This window comes from Toxotes jaculatrix, chromosome 4, assembly GCF_017976425.1.
Source record: "Toxotes jaculatrix isolate fToxJac2 chromosome 4, fToxJac2.pri, whole genome shotgun sequence".
NCBI lineage: Eukaryota > Metazoa > Chordata > Actinopteri > Toxotidae > Toxotes > Toxotes jaculatrix.
In genome coordinates, this window is record NC_054397.1 from 23,952,701 (window position 1) to 23,969,881 (window position 17,181).

Genomic DNA, 17,181 nt, shown 5'->3' on the forward strand with positions numbered 1-17,181 from the left:
ACAAGCTCCTCAGCACATACTTATCTCACACATCGGCTTCACTGCTTTTATTGCTGACATTGTTCTTTACCATACAGTTTATATGTGTTAAGATCAGTTGAAATACATTTACTTGAAGCTGCAGTCATTTTTATATGTTCATGAGAATGAAGCTGACTGAAGCTGACTGGTGCTGACTGAACGTCATCTGGCTCTGACAGGTTCTATTTAATGTTCTGGCGGTTCAAACACATGAGTCTGTATTTGGCTTCAAGTTAGCTTCGCATGTATAAGGAAAGTCATGTGTTCTCACAGTGGTAACATGCAAACACCACACCCTTTGTTTTCCTATGCTAACATTTGTCTTTCTTTTGACAATATCCAATTCTTGTATTCTATGTATTGTCCTGATTAATGCTGTGATGTTTTTGTTTGTTTTCTCAAAATTATATACATGATGTCATACACATGATAAAGATGATATAGGTTCCTTGAGAACATACTGTACAACCTGATAAGGTGAAGGATATAATATCTAACATCTGTAGCTTCCAGTACAGTGTCCAGGGTACATGAACATGCTGATGAACTCTTTGAACTCATTTCACAAGTTGAACAAAATGATTCATTTTATTTGCAATCAGTTCATTGTATGTGTTTCCATGAATGATTATCTAAAATTATTATTTAGTTCAGTTTATTTTGGACACAAAATGTTTTTTAAAAAATGACTTGAATTTGACACCTAATAAAATACAACCCTTTTTCACAACCTTTCAGTACTAAAAGCTCCAATTCATTGGATATTAATAATACAGTAGTAATATAGTATATGTATTGCTGGGGCCATTTCCCCTGAATCACTGTGACCCACTTACATTGTGTGTGTTAGTGCCCTCCTGATCACACAAGTAGCAGAGATAATTGAGTACAAAATAGACAACATTGGTAAAGCAACAATTAAGCAACTCTTAGGAAATGTATTAACTAATGACAATGAATCAAGTAATCACAGCAGTAAATAAGCTTTACACAATCTGAAAGTGTAATATTTTATATATGGGTACACTGTGAATTATACATCAGCCATCTTTCCAGTCTTTAAAAAAAAATCAGTTTGTGGACGTTTAATCATCAGAGGCACAAATTACTTATTACACTACATTCCTATTACACAGAACTGTTTGTACAGTATATGCAGATGTCTATGGAAATCTCAGTCCCTCCTTTAACCAAAGCTGGAGCAAAAATCTACATCTTTCTGTATCTGATCCAGCACCAGCTGGGTTCTCTGCTAAATTTAACTTCATAATACATTACTCACTGCAAAGCAGTCCATTTCAGGCTTTAGCTGTTGTGTTAGCAATGCTGTGTGTCATTGTGTGTAAATGGTCTCACATTCATTCATTTTTGAAATGCTGTCTCTAATATTGCTATTATTTACAGATCACTGTCCCTACTGTCCCTTTTTTGTACTACATAATTGTCATTAGTGCCAGACACTGACCAGTGATGCTAGCAAAAGCTCTGGCCCTCCCTGTACAGGAAAACTATTTCTCACAGATCCAGTTTTGTTCTACATTACAGTTCTCATCATTCCAGTCACCTCTCCCTGTCGCACGGTGCCAGAACTCCACACAGTCCTGGTTCCTCCCGTCATAGCTGTTGGGCTGGCCTTTACCCCAGAACCTGTTGGAAAAAGAGAGAAATCAAAAATCTGAATAAATACTGCTCTGTCCTTGGGCAGATGAAATCAGCTTTGCCCAGTTTTAATTTTGTATTCAAAGAGATGGGATTTTAGTTTCTTACGCTGTGGTCAGTGGTGTCCCGTCTACCCATTTCCAGTGCAATTCTACTCCTTCATCGGTCAATCCAATCCAGACTTCTTTGTCACTCCCATACAAGCCATTGATGAAGCTCTATGAGGGAAGCAACATACATTTCAGAGTTATTACAAATTCTAATTACAAAGTCTAATATTAGTTCTACTTTTAGCTCTGCTTTGGTCTTCAACAACTGCTGGGCAAAGTATCTCTGTACTGAATCTCATGTTAAATTTTCACCTGCTTGTCGCTAACTTTGCTGCAGGTCATTGAAGGAGGTAGGAGTGAACCAGAACAGTAAAAGCTGTTGGTCATAAATGAAAACAGTGAGCTGACAGATGCTAAAAAGCCTTGTGGAGCTGAGAGGAACTGCAGTGTCAGGTAATCATGTTTTGTGGGTTCCTCACTATGGACGACCCCTTTCACTTTACACCCAGTCCACTGAGCCATTGTTAATTAGTGGGTCTTTAACAAAGTAAAATGCCCTCAGATTTATATGGTGACATCTGAATCTACAGCCATGCAGATGATGAACATACCATTTCATCTTGGCTTGTTATGATTGCCAGGTCTGCTCCTCTGCTTTGACAGTCTTCTCTGCTCTTCAACCAGGTTTTCTTGGCAACAGAAGTAAAATAGCAGCTGTACTGAAACTTCTGCCAGCCAGTGGGACACGTCTTACCTGTAAATGTGAGATATTCATTGATCAAGAACCAAACACAGAACTGTTTACAGGCACTGACTTGGACTACATTTTGTTTACATCTCTACTGGAGCTTTCAGCCGTTTCCAGAGCCATTTTGACAAGAGGAACTCAAGCATTTTTCCAGGTGAGGACAAATAAAGTCACACAAGCTTAACATGATTTCAGTTTTTTCTGTCAATTTCTTAATTCTTTCTACTTACCTTGAATTGTTGCATTCAGTTTCTCAACTTCCTCCTGTAGGTTATCTCTCTCAGCAGTCAGGTTGTCAGTTTTCACCTTCAGCAGGTCTCTCTCTGCAGTCACATTTCTGCAACTGTTTTCAAGCTCTTTTTTTTCCTGATCCAAGGATGCGTGACTAGCCCGCAACTCATCTGTTGCCTTTCTAAGTGTGTTGAGCATGGCCTGTATGGTGTCTTTTTCTATCGTCAGGTTTTGGTGACGGCTTTCTAGCTTGTCTTTTTCACTGTTAGAAAAGTTGTATCTGTCTTGTAAATGTTCCACATCCTTAATCAAGTCATTGTAACTCATCTGCAGCTTCTCTTTTGATCTGGTTACATTATTGAGTTTGTTCTGTAAATTGTTCCTCTCATCAATCACTGAGTTATAATTGGCCTGTAACTCATTTTTACTTTTGACCTCTGAATCTAATTGCTGTTGTAACAAGTCTTTGGCTCTAGTCAGTGCATTTTTATTAGTGTCCAGCAGGTTATTGCTGGCTCTGAGCTGTTCATTCACTTTGTTTAAATCAGCGTTATTGGTCTGTAACTGACTTTGGCTAAGCTTCAGTTTGTTTGTTTCCTCAATCAGCAAATTGTTATTTGTCTCTAATTGGTTTCTCTTTTGAGATAAGTAGTTATAATTTTCCCTTAGCTGATTACGGCTGGCTTGAATATCCCGTTTCTCTTTCTGCACTGTCTTCAGGTTCTCCTGTAGCTTCTCTTTCTCTTTGTTAATGGCTGTTAGGTTGTTGTTATGGTCTTGCTGTACTTTGTGGTCTGCCAGAGAGGAGAAATAATATTTTGTGAATCAGTATTTTTACCATGACATCTGGCTTTCTATAACATGAAAATATTTGTCAGGAACAAAGAGGTAGACTCACAGTGGACACTCTGACCTATGGCAACAGCCAATAGGAGAACACACAGGAGTGCGAGGCAAACTGTAGCAATCCTGTAAGGGCTGTTTCTCAACGCACAAACTAAGTGACAGAAAGGAAAATAGAAACAGAAAACTGAATTTGATGAAGTGATATAAGGAACTTGTGGTTACGTGGGTTAGGGTTAGGACTGATTCTACTATTACAAAATAGTACAATGAAGATCCATTTCAAGCAAAAGTGCTGGCTGGTTTACTGTCATTATAGAAATGCACATAATTCATTTGTATTTTGAAGATCCCCAAGGCTGGAGCCTGCCACCATTCATATTATTTTGAGTTTATTTGCCAGATGATTTTGAAGTTAAATTGAAATGATGTGTATGGATGAAATCAGACAGGAGTGACGTTGACTAATCCTGAGAGTTAATTAAATGAAAAATCAAGATACTTCATACCGTTAATGCAACAATTCTATAAGGCCAATATTGCCATTAAACAGTCCTGATCAGTGTAACATTGCACACTCTGACCATAATAAAATGGAAGAATATTGGAAAAAAAAAAAAAAACAGATATATTACTCAATATATATCCCATTTTGTTGTCTCATGGTAAATGTAATTCAGAAAGAACTATAGCTTAGCTTCTTTAATCTCAGTTATTTTTACTGAGATTTTAATTTTATTTGCAAATTGAAAAAAAATCACATTCTCATTCTCTCTCTACATACAGAATGAGGGCCAGATATATTCATCAAAAATACTCTATTGCAATAACTACTAATCTATTAAACTATTGAAAAAACTAATACATTTTCTCCATTGTGGACAGTGGTAATCCATAATCTTAATTATTTTTTATTTCTGTTGATGAGAGCAGTGAGACTGAACCAAAACAATAAAGTTGTGGACCCTGAAAGTTGCAAATCTCTGTGGAAGTGGGGGGGACTGACTGTTGAGAAATATTGTCTCATGGGTATATATCATCATGTCACCCAGCCCAATTAAAAATTAGGTTCTTATTTTATTACCTGAAAAGTGGAGCTTGCCGCCGTCTGCTAAAATCTTCTTATAGCTGATTTTGCAGTCTTCCATGTCCATGTTGGACACCATAGGGGAACTGTACTTTGCAGTCATCTTTGCATCCACTTCCTGAGCTGGCGTCTTAACAGAAAATAAACATTAATATTATTTTCTGAAATACCTGCTGAGTTTTGCAGCCATGTTCCCATGAAATCTGACCCCTTTCATTAATTTTCCTTTTGTTTTTCTCGTGATGTCTCAAAACTACAGCAGTCAAGGTGCTGAAACCTCGTCTGCTCTGACTGATTAAAATGTTAGTTCTAGGTTTAGTTTTCACTTTGCAAAACTGCATAATAATAAACTAAACTCTATAAATGTAAGATACAAATAAAATAAACGTTACCTGCGCTTGTAGAGATGATAACACAGTCAAAGAATCAGAAAAGTGAAGAAATTATGTATTTTGCAGTCTCAGAGAGTAAAACTCAGACCTAAGATCACCCTGCAAAAGCATCACACAGCTTCATGTAATGCCACCCTCAGTATAAATCCTTTTAGGGTTTCCTCACATTTGCAGCCTTCGGAACAGACCCTGGGGGTTGGTCAGTAGGTGGAGCAAGTGCCTCCCTCCTTCCTAATTGGTGGTGAGTTATGGAAGACTTTCTTCTTGTTAAAAGGGAGTTTATCCTTGCCACTGTCACCTTGCTCTGGTGTCAGACTCTGGGTCTTGAATTGAATTGAAAAATCAGATGTTGGTTTGTTTGGTTGAAATCAAACTGGAGATAAGTTTTCAGTTTTTATTATAACTGTACTTCACTATTTTTTTACCAGACAGGATGAACTTATTTGTGAAATAAATGTATGTGTCTGGATGGAATAAACACCTACTGCCTCACAGGCCATGGTGGCTCCTGGGTGAATACCACCAAACCATACTGTGTTTGAGATCATAGAGATAAGGTTCTTTCATTTGGTGTAATGAGAGTTCTACACAGAGCTGCAGCAACAATTTGCCAGTTGAACAACATGAATCACACTCACATGAAACGTTATAAGGAAGAACAGATTTCACAAATTACAAAGATGCTGATCATGCAGTTCACATCAAAAACTGAGGAAAAGCCTGAGTCAGGTCAGTTTCACAAGTTTTGTTCCAAAGCCCACTTCCTGATTCAGCTGGACATCATGCACACTGTGTTTAGGCTAAGGTTTGCCTTTTGTTTTTCTTTCTTTCTTTCTTTTATTTTTTTTTTAAATATTAATTTGAACTTGGTGGACATATCATTGAATAAAGCCTTAAATTCATGCATAAAATCATTTTTGCTCTCACTTCACTGTTATTGTTACACGCTGCATATAGCCTCAGTGGCAACAATATACTACCATATAGTAACAGGTCGCACTGGAACAATCGAGCCATTTCTAATGTGCCCTGTCAAGTGTTCAAAGGCTCATGCTGACCCTGAATTACTGGTAATTCTGACTCCCTTAACATTGTAAATTGCATATGTGCTGTGTGAGAATAGAAATCTTGACAGGTATAAAAGCAGCAGAAAAGGAGATGGTCAAAGTGCTCAACAAAACTGCAAACTGAATAAATACTTATCTATGACCATATATTAGGGTTGAGTGATATGTCAGTTGTATATCCAACAAAAGTTATCAAAAAGTTATTATTATTAGGGTAAAATTGCAGTTTAGGGAATGTTTTAATAACAATACTTTTCCTTCTAATTGACATGAATATTTAGTCACATAACTGCAGCTTTTAAAGCATCCTTTTGGCACTTAAATACAACTTCACCCATGTCCATGAGCAGAAAATAGAATGTAGAAGTCAACTTTTCTTGTGCTGCACCAGTTCATCATTTTTGTGAATAATAGATTCAACAGTCAACATTTGAATTTATAACTCCAAATGCTGGCTATATGTTTCCTAGTTGAAAACACACTTTTAAAATTATTATTTTTTTAAATCCAATTTAATTTTTATTTACCTTTTTACTGAGCCATTTTATGACATGTCTAATGAAAAAGTGGTACTAATGTTAAGTACAGTATTTTCATTGTTGTGGATTCAAGGAGGAACTAATTTGAACCACGTTATATACATCTGGTTTTTTATTGTGTACCGGTGTGTCACATTTTGAGGGCTTGTTAATTGTTTTGTAAAATATGAATCTGTAAATTAATCTGTAACTATACTGTAAAAGTACAATACTTCCCCCTAAAATGCAGCAGTATAGATAAGTGGAAAATGCAAAGACTTAAGTACAGTACAAGTATCTTAAACGTGTACTAAACATACTCAGTTACATTGTACCACATTGTGGAGAAGTGGTTTTCAGTAGAGGCACACTTTGTATCTTGCCCAGCGACACTTCACCATGTGGACCAATTTCTGCTTTTTCTGGACAGAAATAAATTGTAACTGTGGTTTATATTTGTGATATTAAAGATAATTATATAGTAACATGCCATGTAAGAATGGTAAGTGGCTCAATAAATGTACTATAAAATGGAACTTTTGCATGTCTCCGTACTGTTCAATGTGTCAAGCCCTTGAGCCAGATTATGTTTACTTGTTCCCTCTTGTGTCATTTTATTTTGTGTTCTTGTTTAATTTTGAAAGCACTAACTTTCTTTCTTATTTCAGATTCACTTCCTGCTCTCCAGTGTTACCTGCCCCACCCTAATGTGTTGCACCTGTGTCTAATTGTCTTCCCACGTGTTAGAGTACTTAAGTCGTGTCTTCCCCTTTGGGACAGACAGGACTTGAGTGAGTTTCGCACTGCTCTTCAAGCCAAGGAGATAGGATTTGCAAACAGGAAGAACAGTTAAATCTCCTGAGACATGAAATGAGGAGCATGACAGATCGACAGGGCAACGTGACTTTCTGATTGATCAAGTTCAGAAAATTCAGAGCCTACCTTCTGCAAGTGGTGGGGGTCCGGTCTGAGCTCCTGTGGTCCCAACTCCCAACCCAGTTCTTCCAGTCTCCAATCCAACAGTGCCTATTCACCTATACTGACCAGAAAAGTTCTCGGGGGACTTCCAGGTCAATTCTTATATATATGGCGATGTCCCAAGTGAACACTGAATCCAAACTATGTGAACATGCTGATGAACTCTTTGAATGTCACTCATTTCTCAAGTTGTACAAAGTGATTAATTTTAGTTGTAATCAGTTCATTGTATGTGTTTCCATGAATGATTATCTAAAATGATTATTTAGTTCAGTTTATTTTGGACATAAAATGAGTTTATTAAATTACTTGAATTGTAAGCACAATAAAATACATTGTTTTATCACATGTTGATTTCAGTAGTAAAAGCTTCAATTCAATGGATATTAATAATACAGTAGTAATATAGTATGTGTATTGCTGAGACCATTTCCCCTGATTCACTGTGAACCACTTACACTGTGTGTGTTAGTGCCCTCCTGATCACACAGTGAGTACAGCTCTTAGTAAATGTATTAACTAATCATTGTCTCAACTAATCACAGCAGTAAATAAGCTTTACACAATCTGAAAGTGTCCTTACACAGTGAATTATACATCAGCCGTCTTTCCGTTCTTTAGAAAAATCAGTTAGTGGATGTTTTATCATCAGAGGCACAAATTACTTATTACACTGCATTGCTATTACACAGAGCTGTTTTTACAGTACATAAAGATATCTATGGAAATCTATGGAAATCAGTCCCTCCTTTAACCAAAGCTGGAGCAAAAATCTACATCTTTCTGTATCTGATCCAGCACCAGCTGGCTCTGGCCCTCCCTGTACAGGAAAACTATTTCTCACAGATCCAGTTTTGTTCTACATTACAGTTCTCATCATTCCAGTCACCTCTTCCTGTCGCACGGTGCCAGAACTCCACACAGTCCTGGTTCCTCCCGTCATAGCTGTTGGGCTGGCCTTTACTCCAGAACCTGTAGGAAAAAGAGAGAAATCAAAAATCTGAATAAATACTGCTCTGTCCTTGGGCAGATGAAATCGGCTTTGCCCAGTTTTAATTTTGTATTCAAAGAGATGAGATTTTAGTTTCTTACGCTGTGGTCAGTGGTGTCCCGTCTACCCATTTCCAGTGTCCTTCTACTCCTTCGTCGGTCAATCCAATCCAGACTTCTTTGTCACTCCCATACAAGCCGTTGATGAAGCTCTATGGGGGAAGCAACATACATTTCAGAGTTAGTACAAATTTTTCACAAATAAAGAGATATTAAGATAAAACAAAACAGATTTTTCTATTTGTTAGCATGTTATGATATAGTGGAACAGATAGCTTAAAGCTGCACTATATTTTCACATTAACAATGGATGAAATGACATTATGAATTACGAACAACTATCTGATCAGTGGAGCATTTAACAGCCAAAGAACCAGACATTTCCTGACTGGTGGAGACAATATACAGAGCCAAAAAGAGAGTGGACTTATATTTGTGGTTGCCAAGAATTCCAACTCTAAACACACATGAACGTTCATGTGTGTTTATATAATGTTTCTAATCATTTCCACAATATAATGTGAAGTTTATTACAGTATTGTGATTGCAGTTTGCTCCTCAGTTTGCCAACAAGTGATAAAAAAAAGTAGTTAATGTAGCTTTAATTTCAAGTTCCAGTAGTGTCACCTTTATGTAAACATGCTGTTTTTATATCAAACACCAAGGGTGGGATCAAACATTATTTTTGTCTGAAAAATAGTACAAACTATTACACCTAAAGCTTTTCAGATATTTTTAAACAATGGACAAAAACCCACAAATCAAGGATGTGATCTGATTCACATTTATTATTGTTTTTATTATGATTAATATTGATTATAGAATTACATTTTTTGCCTATAAATCTAACCATTTGAGCAAAATGTTGTTGTTTTTTTTTTCATTAGGTAGTTACACCTTGCTTTTGTTTTTAGTTTTTGTGTCTCACTAATTTGCCTATAGGGTCAATGAAGGAGGTAGAAGTGAACCAGAACAGTAAAAGCTGTTGGTCATAAATGAAAACAGTGAGCTGACAGATGCTAAAAAGCCTTGTGGAGCTGAGAGGAACTGCAGTGTCAGGTAATCATGTTTTGTGGGTTCCTCACTATGGACGACCCCTTTCACTTTACACCCAGTCCACTGAGCCATTGTTAATTAGTGGGTCTTTAACAAAGTAAAATGCCCTCAGATTTATATGGTGACATCTTAAGCTACAGCCATGCAGATGATGAACATACCATTTCATCTTGGCTTGTTATGATTGCCAGGTCTGCTCCTCTGCTTTGACAGTCTTCTCCGCTCTTCAACCAGGTTTTCGTGGCAACAGAAGTGAAATAGCAGCTGCACTGAAACTTCTGCCAGCCAGTGGGACACGTCTTACCTGTAAATGTGAGATATTCATTGATCAGAACCAAACACAAAACTGTTTACAGGCACTGACTTGGACTACATTTTGTTGTTTGTCTACTGGAGCTTTCAGCTGTTTCCAGAGTCATTTTGACAAGAGGAACTCAAGCATTTTTCCAGGTGAGGACACATCAAGTCACACTTTCTGTCAGTTTCTTAATTCTTTCTACTTACCTTGAATTGTTGCATTCAGTTTCTCAACTTCCTCCTGTAGGTTATCTCTCTCAGCAGTCAGGGTGTCAGTTTTCACCTTCAGCAGGTCTCTCTCCGCAGTCACATTTCTGCAACTGATTTCAAGCTCTTTTTTTTCCTGATCCAAGGACGCGTGACTAGCCCGCAACTCATCTGTTGCCTTTCTAAGTGTGTTGAGCATGGCCTGTATGGTGTCTTTTTCTATCGTCAGGTTTTGGTGACGGCTTTCTAGCTTGTCTTTTTCACTGTTAGAAAAGTTGTATCTGTCCTGTAAATGTTCCACATCCTTAATCAAGTCATTGTAACTCATCTGCAGCTTCTCTTTTGATCTGGTTACATTATTGAGTTTGTTCTGTAAATTGTTTCTCTCATTGATCACTGAGTTATAATTGGCCTGTAACTCATTTTTGTGTTTGACCACTGAATCTAATTGCTGTTGTAACAAGTCTTTGGCTGTTATGGCTGTTAGGTTGTTGTTATGGTCTTGCTGTACTTTGTGGTCTGCCAGAGAGGAGGAATAATATTTTGTGAATCAGTATTTTTACCATGACATCTGGCAACTTTCTATAACATGAAAATATTTGTCAGGAACAAAGAGGTAGACTCACAGTGGACACTCTGACCTATGGCAACAGCCAATAGGAGAACACACAGGAGTGCGAGGCAAACTGTAGCAATCCTGTAAGGGCTGTTTCTCAACGCACGAACTAAGTGACAGAAAGGAAAATAGAAACAGAAAACTGAATTTGATGAAGTGTAGTCTTGCATTTACAGCTAATAATGTTTCCCCAAAGAAGCTAAAACAATCAATTAATGCAGGTTTAACCCCATTTGTTCCATCTGTGTGCTTTTCAAATCATTTTCTCTCTACATACAGAATAAGGGCCAGATATATTCATCAAAAATACTCTATTGCAATAACTACTAATCTATTAAACCATTGAAAAAACTAATACATTTTCTCCATTGTGGACAGTGGTAATCCATAATCTTAATTATTTTTTATTTCTGTTGATGAGAGCAGTGAGACTGAACCAAAACAATAAAGTTGTGGACCCTGAAAGTTGCAAAAAATCTCTGTGGAAGTGGGGGGGACTGACTGTTGAGAAATATTGTCTCATGGGTATATATCATCATGTCACCCAGCCCAATCAAAAATTAGGTTCTTGTTTTATTACCTGAAGAGTGGAGCTTGTCCTCGTCCACTAAAAGCTGGTTATAGCTGATTTTGCCGTCTTCCATGTCCATGTTGGACACCATAGGGGAACTGTACTTTGCCGTCATCTTTGCATCCACTTCCTGAGCTGGAGTCTTAACAGAAAATAAACATTAATATTATTTTCTGAAATATTATGTTCCCATGAAATCTGACCCCTTTCATTAATTTGCCTTTTGTTTTTCTCGTGATGTCTCAAAACTACAGCTTGTATTACTTTTCCAAGGACGGAAAATCTGCATGCATTGTCAAGGTGCTGAAACCTCGTCTGCTCTGACTGATTAAAATGTTAGTTCTAGGTTTAGTTTTCACTTTGCAAAACTGCATAATAATAAACTAAACTCTATAAATGTAAGATACAAATAAAATAAACGTTACCTGTGCTTGTAGAGATGATAACAGTCAAAGAATTGGAAAAGTGAAGAAATTATGTATTTTGCAGTCTCAGAGAGAAAAATTCAGACCTAACATCACCCTGCAAAAGCATCACATAGTTTCATGTAATACCACACTCAGTATAAATCCTTTTAGGGTTTCCTGACATTTGCAGCCTGTGGAACAGAAACTGGGGGTTGGTCAGTAGGTGGAGCAAGTGCCTCCCTCCTTCATAATTGGAGGTGAGTTATGGAAAAATCAGTTGGTTTGTTTGGTTGAAATCAAACTGGAGATACGTTTTCAGTTTTTATTATAACTGCGCTTCTTTTTTTTTTTTTTTACCAGACAGGATAAACTTATTTGTGAAATAAATGTATGTGTCTGGATGGAATAAACACCTACCACCTCTCAGGCCATGGTGGCTCCTGGGCAAATGCCACCAAACCATACTGTGTTTGAGATCATAGGAAGTAAAGTTGTTTCATTTGTTGTAATGAGAGTTCTACACAGAGCTGCAGCTGTTTTTATCTTTGAATAAAGCATTAAATTCAAGACGATTTATGCTCTCACGTCAGTGTCATTGTTACACGCTGCATATAGCCTCAGTGGCCACAAACACAACTCTACAATATAGTAACAGGGCGCACTGGAACAATCAGGCAGGAGCCACCATTTCAAAACTCCAATGAGTATGTGCCTTGTCATCTGTTCAACAGGTCATGCCGAGTCAGGTTCCTGAATTTAAAATGCTGTAGATGATACAGAAAGTCAGCATTTTCCATATGACCCACGATATACAGAGGAACAGAAAACAAAACAAAGACCAGGAAACACAGCTGCATTGAGGAATGTAAATGTGAGAGTTCTGCATTGGCCTCCCATAAGTCCTGATCTTTAACCCCACTGAGAACTTGGGACCACAATGGCAGGATGTGACCCCAATTTATATTAATTTTGATGTCTTTTCTGTTTTAAATTGATTAAAATTGGCAAGACAAAAATGGACTTGGACTTGTTTGCTCCCATGGGAAAGTACTGGTGAATCACCTACGTGGTCCTGAGTGAAGGTTTTTTTTTAAGAAAGACATTCTGCTGTTACAGGGTACAAGCTAGCTTACTCAGCAACATTAAGGTGTTTGGGAGGAACTTCAAGTGAACTCTCACTGAAACCATTGCTTGTGAAACACACACAGATCACAAACAAGCATCCAACAGTTGCTGGTGAAGTTAGCTGTGGCTAGCTTCTGTGGAGCTGTTATTTAGGGATGCTATGACTTGACAAATATTGCCTGTGGTTTTTTTTTTTTATCGTAGTTTTGGATGTATAACACATGAAAGTTAGTCTTGGATGACACTGAAGAGATGTGCTGAGTTTGAAAGTTTTGAAATGAGCTGATCATAGCTGATCATTTGATATTTTTAAATTTGGTATTGTGTAATGACTCTGAGTAAAGCTTTTCAGTGACCTTTACACTGTGGAAGGACATAAAATCAAGCATAACTTCCATTAGAAACCTCAACATAAAAAGGTTTTTCTACTTAATGTACTCCATAAAAGTATCAGTCCACATAAACCTGCACCAGCTCAGGCCTCTCAAGCTCCCAGTACTGTACCCTATAATTGGGCCTATTTTACAACATACACAATAGCAGATACACAAGTCATAGACCTACAGTGTGGTCCTGACTCTCAAGGGGTAAAACATTTAACTAAAGTTGGTTGAACTGAAAGGTAAAATGATAGTTGAGTAACCTACAGCTGTTAGGGGGCTAATGGATAAGAAGGTAGAAATCTTTAACTCCATGGTTTCTATGTAAATTGTCATTTATCTATTTGTATAAGGATTTGTGTATGACATCCTGACAAAATGCAAACTACATTAAAACTAAAGACACTGATGACACTTTCCCACTGCTGCTGAGATGACACATCTGAAAGGTCCTGAGAGATCTGCCCAAGTGTTACACCCCTCTATTATCTTATCCAAGCAGCTGTTTTTTTTTCACAGTCAGTTAAGAGCCAGAGAGCCAGACAGAGAATTATGAACACACAGAAACAGCTGCTCCATTGAGTCCTGAGTACAGAAAGCTGCATTGTTGCTTACCCAGCGTTAAAAAAAATCTTTGGTTCATTTGAATGTTACACTTATGGAAAACAGCCTAAAGGCTTGAAACATATAACATATAATTCTAACATATAGAATAAGTGCAGAGCTATGCTAATGAGTTCTGTTTTCAGATAATGCACTTCTTTAAATGGACTCTCCACTCTAATTTACACAAGAAGATCAGGTTAGTCTTCATCTCTTTTGCAAAACAGAGCACAAAGTACAGCAGAAAGAAAACAAGCACGGTCAGACATGACCAAAGGACAAGTACAGACAACAAGCACAACCAGACAAACCAGCAAGTTAAGAGTGCGTATATATATATATCAAATGGGACAGTTAATACAGAGCTTACATAATAACTGAAGTAAAAGGTACAGAAATAAAATCTGTTGCTCATCTTAAAAAAAAGTACACACAGCATTTCAAATAAGAATTCCTACAAGTCCTCAAACCTAAACAACAAAATAAATGGTTTGTTATTGGCAGACAATGTACGGTTCACACCCGCTCTAAGCCTCGAACTGGTCGACCCCCAGAGAAATTTTTGTGTTGTTGAATTTTCGCCAGGTTGGTCGAGGTGGGTCATGATGCCTGATTAATTGCCTGAACGATCAGTCATCTGACTCTCAGCTGATAGGTTGGATTTTTAGCATGACCGAAATTTTGGTCAGCTGTCTTGCAGTGTGAGTCCATGGGCTAATTTCCCATGAGTCTGCTGTCAAAAGGCCTCTTATAAACTCTAGTGAGCTTGTTTTAATCTTATTGGAGTAGTATTTTACACGTTGTGGCTAAAAAGACAACTCTGTGACATAAAACTGAACTTCATTCATGAGCACAGACCATGTTGTCTGCATCTTCCAACCATCTAAGGCTCCATCTTGAGGACAGTCCTTATTTCCATGTCACAAAAGATTATTTAAACACAGACAGAGACCATAAGTATTTGAACAGACAACCATTTCTGTCGTTTCCCTGATGTTCTCAAAAATTTGTGACCTTTGTGCTGTCACTAAGGTCTGTGTTTTCCATTTGAAGTGATTATTACATGTTATTTTTGCACATCCAGTCTGTAGTGGTGATGGCGGACTCTGTAGAAAATTCTTTCCAGTAAGGACCATCTCGCACCAGGTGTGACATACCCATTGGTGACCCCCACACATCGGAAACCCAGACGCTGGTAGAGCTGATGGGCGGCCGGTGTGTACGCTGTGGTTCCCAGCACAACAGATGAGTATCTGTGAGCGGCAGCAAACTCCAGAACTTTCCTTCCCAGTGCAACCCCAACTCCACACCGCCGACAGCTCCGGTCAACACACATCCGCTGCAGCTCGACAGCACCTCCTGACTTCTGCTGGCCGACTGCTGCTACGACACCCACCACTTTGCCTTCTATCGCTGCTACCCACAGACGAGAGTCTGAGGTGTAGGGCAAAGGCACAACATGAACAGGGAGAATGAAAGATGTGAAAATACAACAGGGAAAGGCAAGTCATTACATTTAAAACAATTCATCTTTTCTTCATTCAATCAAAGAACATGCACTATGTCCTAGTTACTGTGTTGTAAAATTTCTTAGTACAAGTCACTGAATATCTGTCTCCATCTCACTTAAGGTTGGTGGACATCAGAGACAATGATGGAATAAGTCCAGGACTTTAATGTTCTATCCTTGTCTGTCTGGATGTTGTATTTCATAAGTATATCAGAACTTCGTTGAATAATAGAACCAACAAAAAATGGAAAATCCTCTTACAAAACCCAAAAGCTTCCTTGTCCAAGTAAGGTCACAGCATATTTCATTTTTAATTTTGTTCTCATCTACATCATCTGCCAGCATTTCTGTAGATGACTTGTAAATGTAGATGACAAGACTTCCAGCTGAAACCACAACATTCATGGTAATTTTACATGGTAATGTTTATGTTACCGTTCATTCTTATCTTATGTTCAGTGGTCCATTCTGATATATTGGCCTGCTTAATTTAAACAGGAAATACAAGGGGAATTAAGAATCAGAAACACTTTACTTGGGTACAGAATGTATCATCACTGTAAGTTAGAAAATGTAAGAGCTGCTCATTTTTCAGTACATACCACCAATGAATTTTAAATTAAATTACTAAATAAGCAACATGTACCTGGTGAATTCATGTAAAAGCCCTCCAAGTCACCCATGTCTCTGCTCATAGCATGTTCCAGGTGACCATGGATCACCCGCCTGCTGTAGAAGTAGCGCCCACACAGCACAACTGCTGGGAGGAGTCCTAGCACCCACCAACACATGGTAATGACAGAACACAGAACTGCCGGAGGAAAGGTACGGACAGATGTGTGAACATTAAGAAAATCTGAATTTGTGGTACCTTTGCTGCAATTCTATCCTTAGCTACAGAACAATGTTGAGGCCAACAGCAAGAGAACAAACAGAACAGAACAAACACGTATAATGTGATTAAATATTGCATACAAGGAAAATACCATAATTAATACTGTTTTTACAGCAATCAAAAAAAATGGTCTAACTAAAACGTTTTAAAGGTGTGTCTTAAAAGAAAATACAATCTCCTGATCTCCACTGGTTGGTCACAGTCACAGGGTTCCTGATCTGCGTTCTTTATATTACCACTTTCCATCTAACATCTAGCTTCTCTTACCTGTCACAGCAGTATAGAGCAGGAGACTCTCAGGGTGATGTTTCAAGCCTCTGAAGGCAGTGTCTGGTACCATCTCCATCAGCCCTTCATAAAATATCCGCTGTACCTCTATTTTGTCCTCTGGCTCAAACTCACGCACAACTATAGTTTGAAGTCCATATTTATGTCCATTGTTGTGTATTTTGTCAACCTTTTTCTGTACTTTTTTCTCCATATCAAACAAAGAAGTATGTGATGTGGCTTGTAGAAGACACAAGCACAGAGGTAATCCCTGAAGTCCAGCTTCTCTCAGCAATAGTGCTCCCTTGTGCTGTTCATTGTCTTTCTCTCAGTTTCTCTCGGTTTTTTCTCCATGAGGCTCCCTACAGATAAGAGTCCCAGCATATGTTTGGAGACAACTCACACCCTCTTATCAGTCTCCATATGTCAAAAAAAGCTGCTGAACAGTTGTTCTCAGTGAAAGACAAGGTAGGCATCAGCCAGTGGTCCTAGGACAAATGAAAGCTACGCTTCAAAGTGTGTTTTCTTGTCTCTGCGTAACGTATATCGTGTTTGATAGGAATCTCTTCATTATCCTGCCTGAAACTAAATCTATATGATTCA

The 17,181-nt window shown here is 38.0% G+C and overlaps 3 protein-coding genes across 4 annotated transcripts; all 3 read right to left on the reverse strand.

Moving 5' to 3' along the window:
* Positions 1-1,017: 1,017 nt before the first annotated feature.
* Positions 1,018-5,192, reverse strand: LOC121180593 (CD209 antigen-like). The gene is made up of 7 exons (XM_041036147.1): positions 5,032-5,192; positions 4,637-4,769; positions 3,608-3,706; positions 2,709-3,503; positions 2,342-2,484; positions 1,789-1,898; positions 1,018-1,668 (listed from the first exon to the last, which is right to left on the reverse strand). Exons 2-7 carry the CDS (start codon positions 4,740-4,742, stop codon positions 1,530-1,532), a joined length of 1,392 nt encoding a protein of 463 aa, XP_040892081.1. The 5' UTR covers positions 4,743-4,769; positions 5,032-5,192; the 3' UTR covers positions 1,018-1,529.
* Positions 5,193-7,854: 2,662 nt separating this feature from the next.
* LOC121180594 (asialoglycoprotein receptor 1-like) lies at positions 7,855-14,203 on the reverse strand. 2 transcript variants are annotated; one of them, XM_041036149.1, is made up of 7 exons: positions 14,146-14,203; positions 11,401-11,534; positions 10,831-10,929; positions 10,205-10,723; positions 9,862-10,004; positions 8,687-8,796; positions 7,855-8,566 (listed from the first exon to the last, which is right to left on the reverse strand). In XM_041036149.1, the coding sequence occupies exons 2-7, from the start codon at positions 11,504-11,506 to the stop codon at positions 8,428-8,430; spliced, it is 1,116 nt and encodes a 371-aa protein (XP_040892083.1). In that variant the 5' UTR covers positions 11,507-11,534; positions 14,146-14,203; the 3' UTR covers positions 7,855-8,427. The 2 variants fall into 2 exon arrangements, with proteins under 2 accessions (XP_040892083.1, XP_040892082.1); XM_041036148.1 differs by lacking the exon at positions 14,146-14,203 and adding an exon at positions 11,817-12,018 and having other exon boundaries at positions 11,401-11,533.
* A 769-nt stretch (positions 14,204-14,972) lies between these two features.
* On the reverse strand, positions 14,973-16,792 carry LOC121180990 (N-acetylaspartate synthetase-like). The gene is made up of 3 exons (XM_041036723.1): positions 16,579-16,792; positions 16,063-16,227; positions 14,973-15,340 (listed from the first exon to the last, which is right to left on the reverse strand). Exons 1-3 carry the CDS (start codon positions 16,790-16,792, stop codon positions 14,973-14,975), a joined length of 747 nt encoding a protein of 248 aa, XP_040892657.1.
* Between the last annotated feature and the right edge of the window lie 389 nt (positions 16,793-17,181).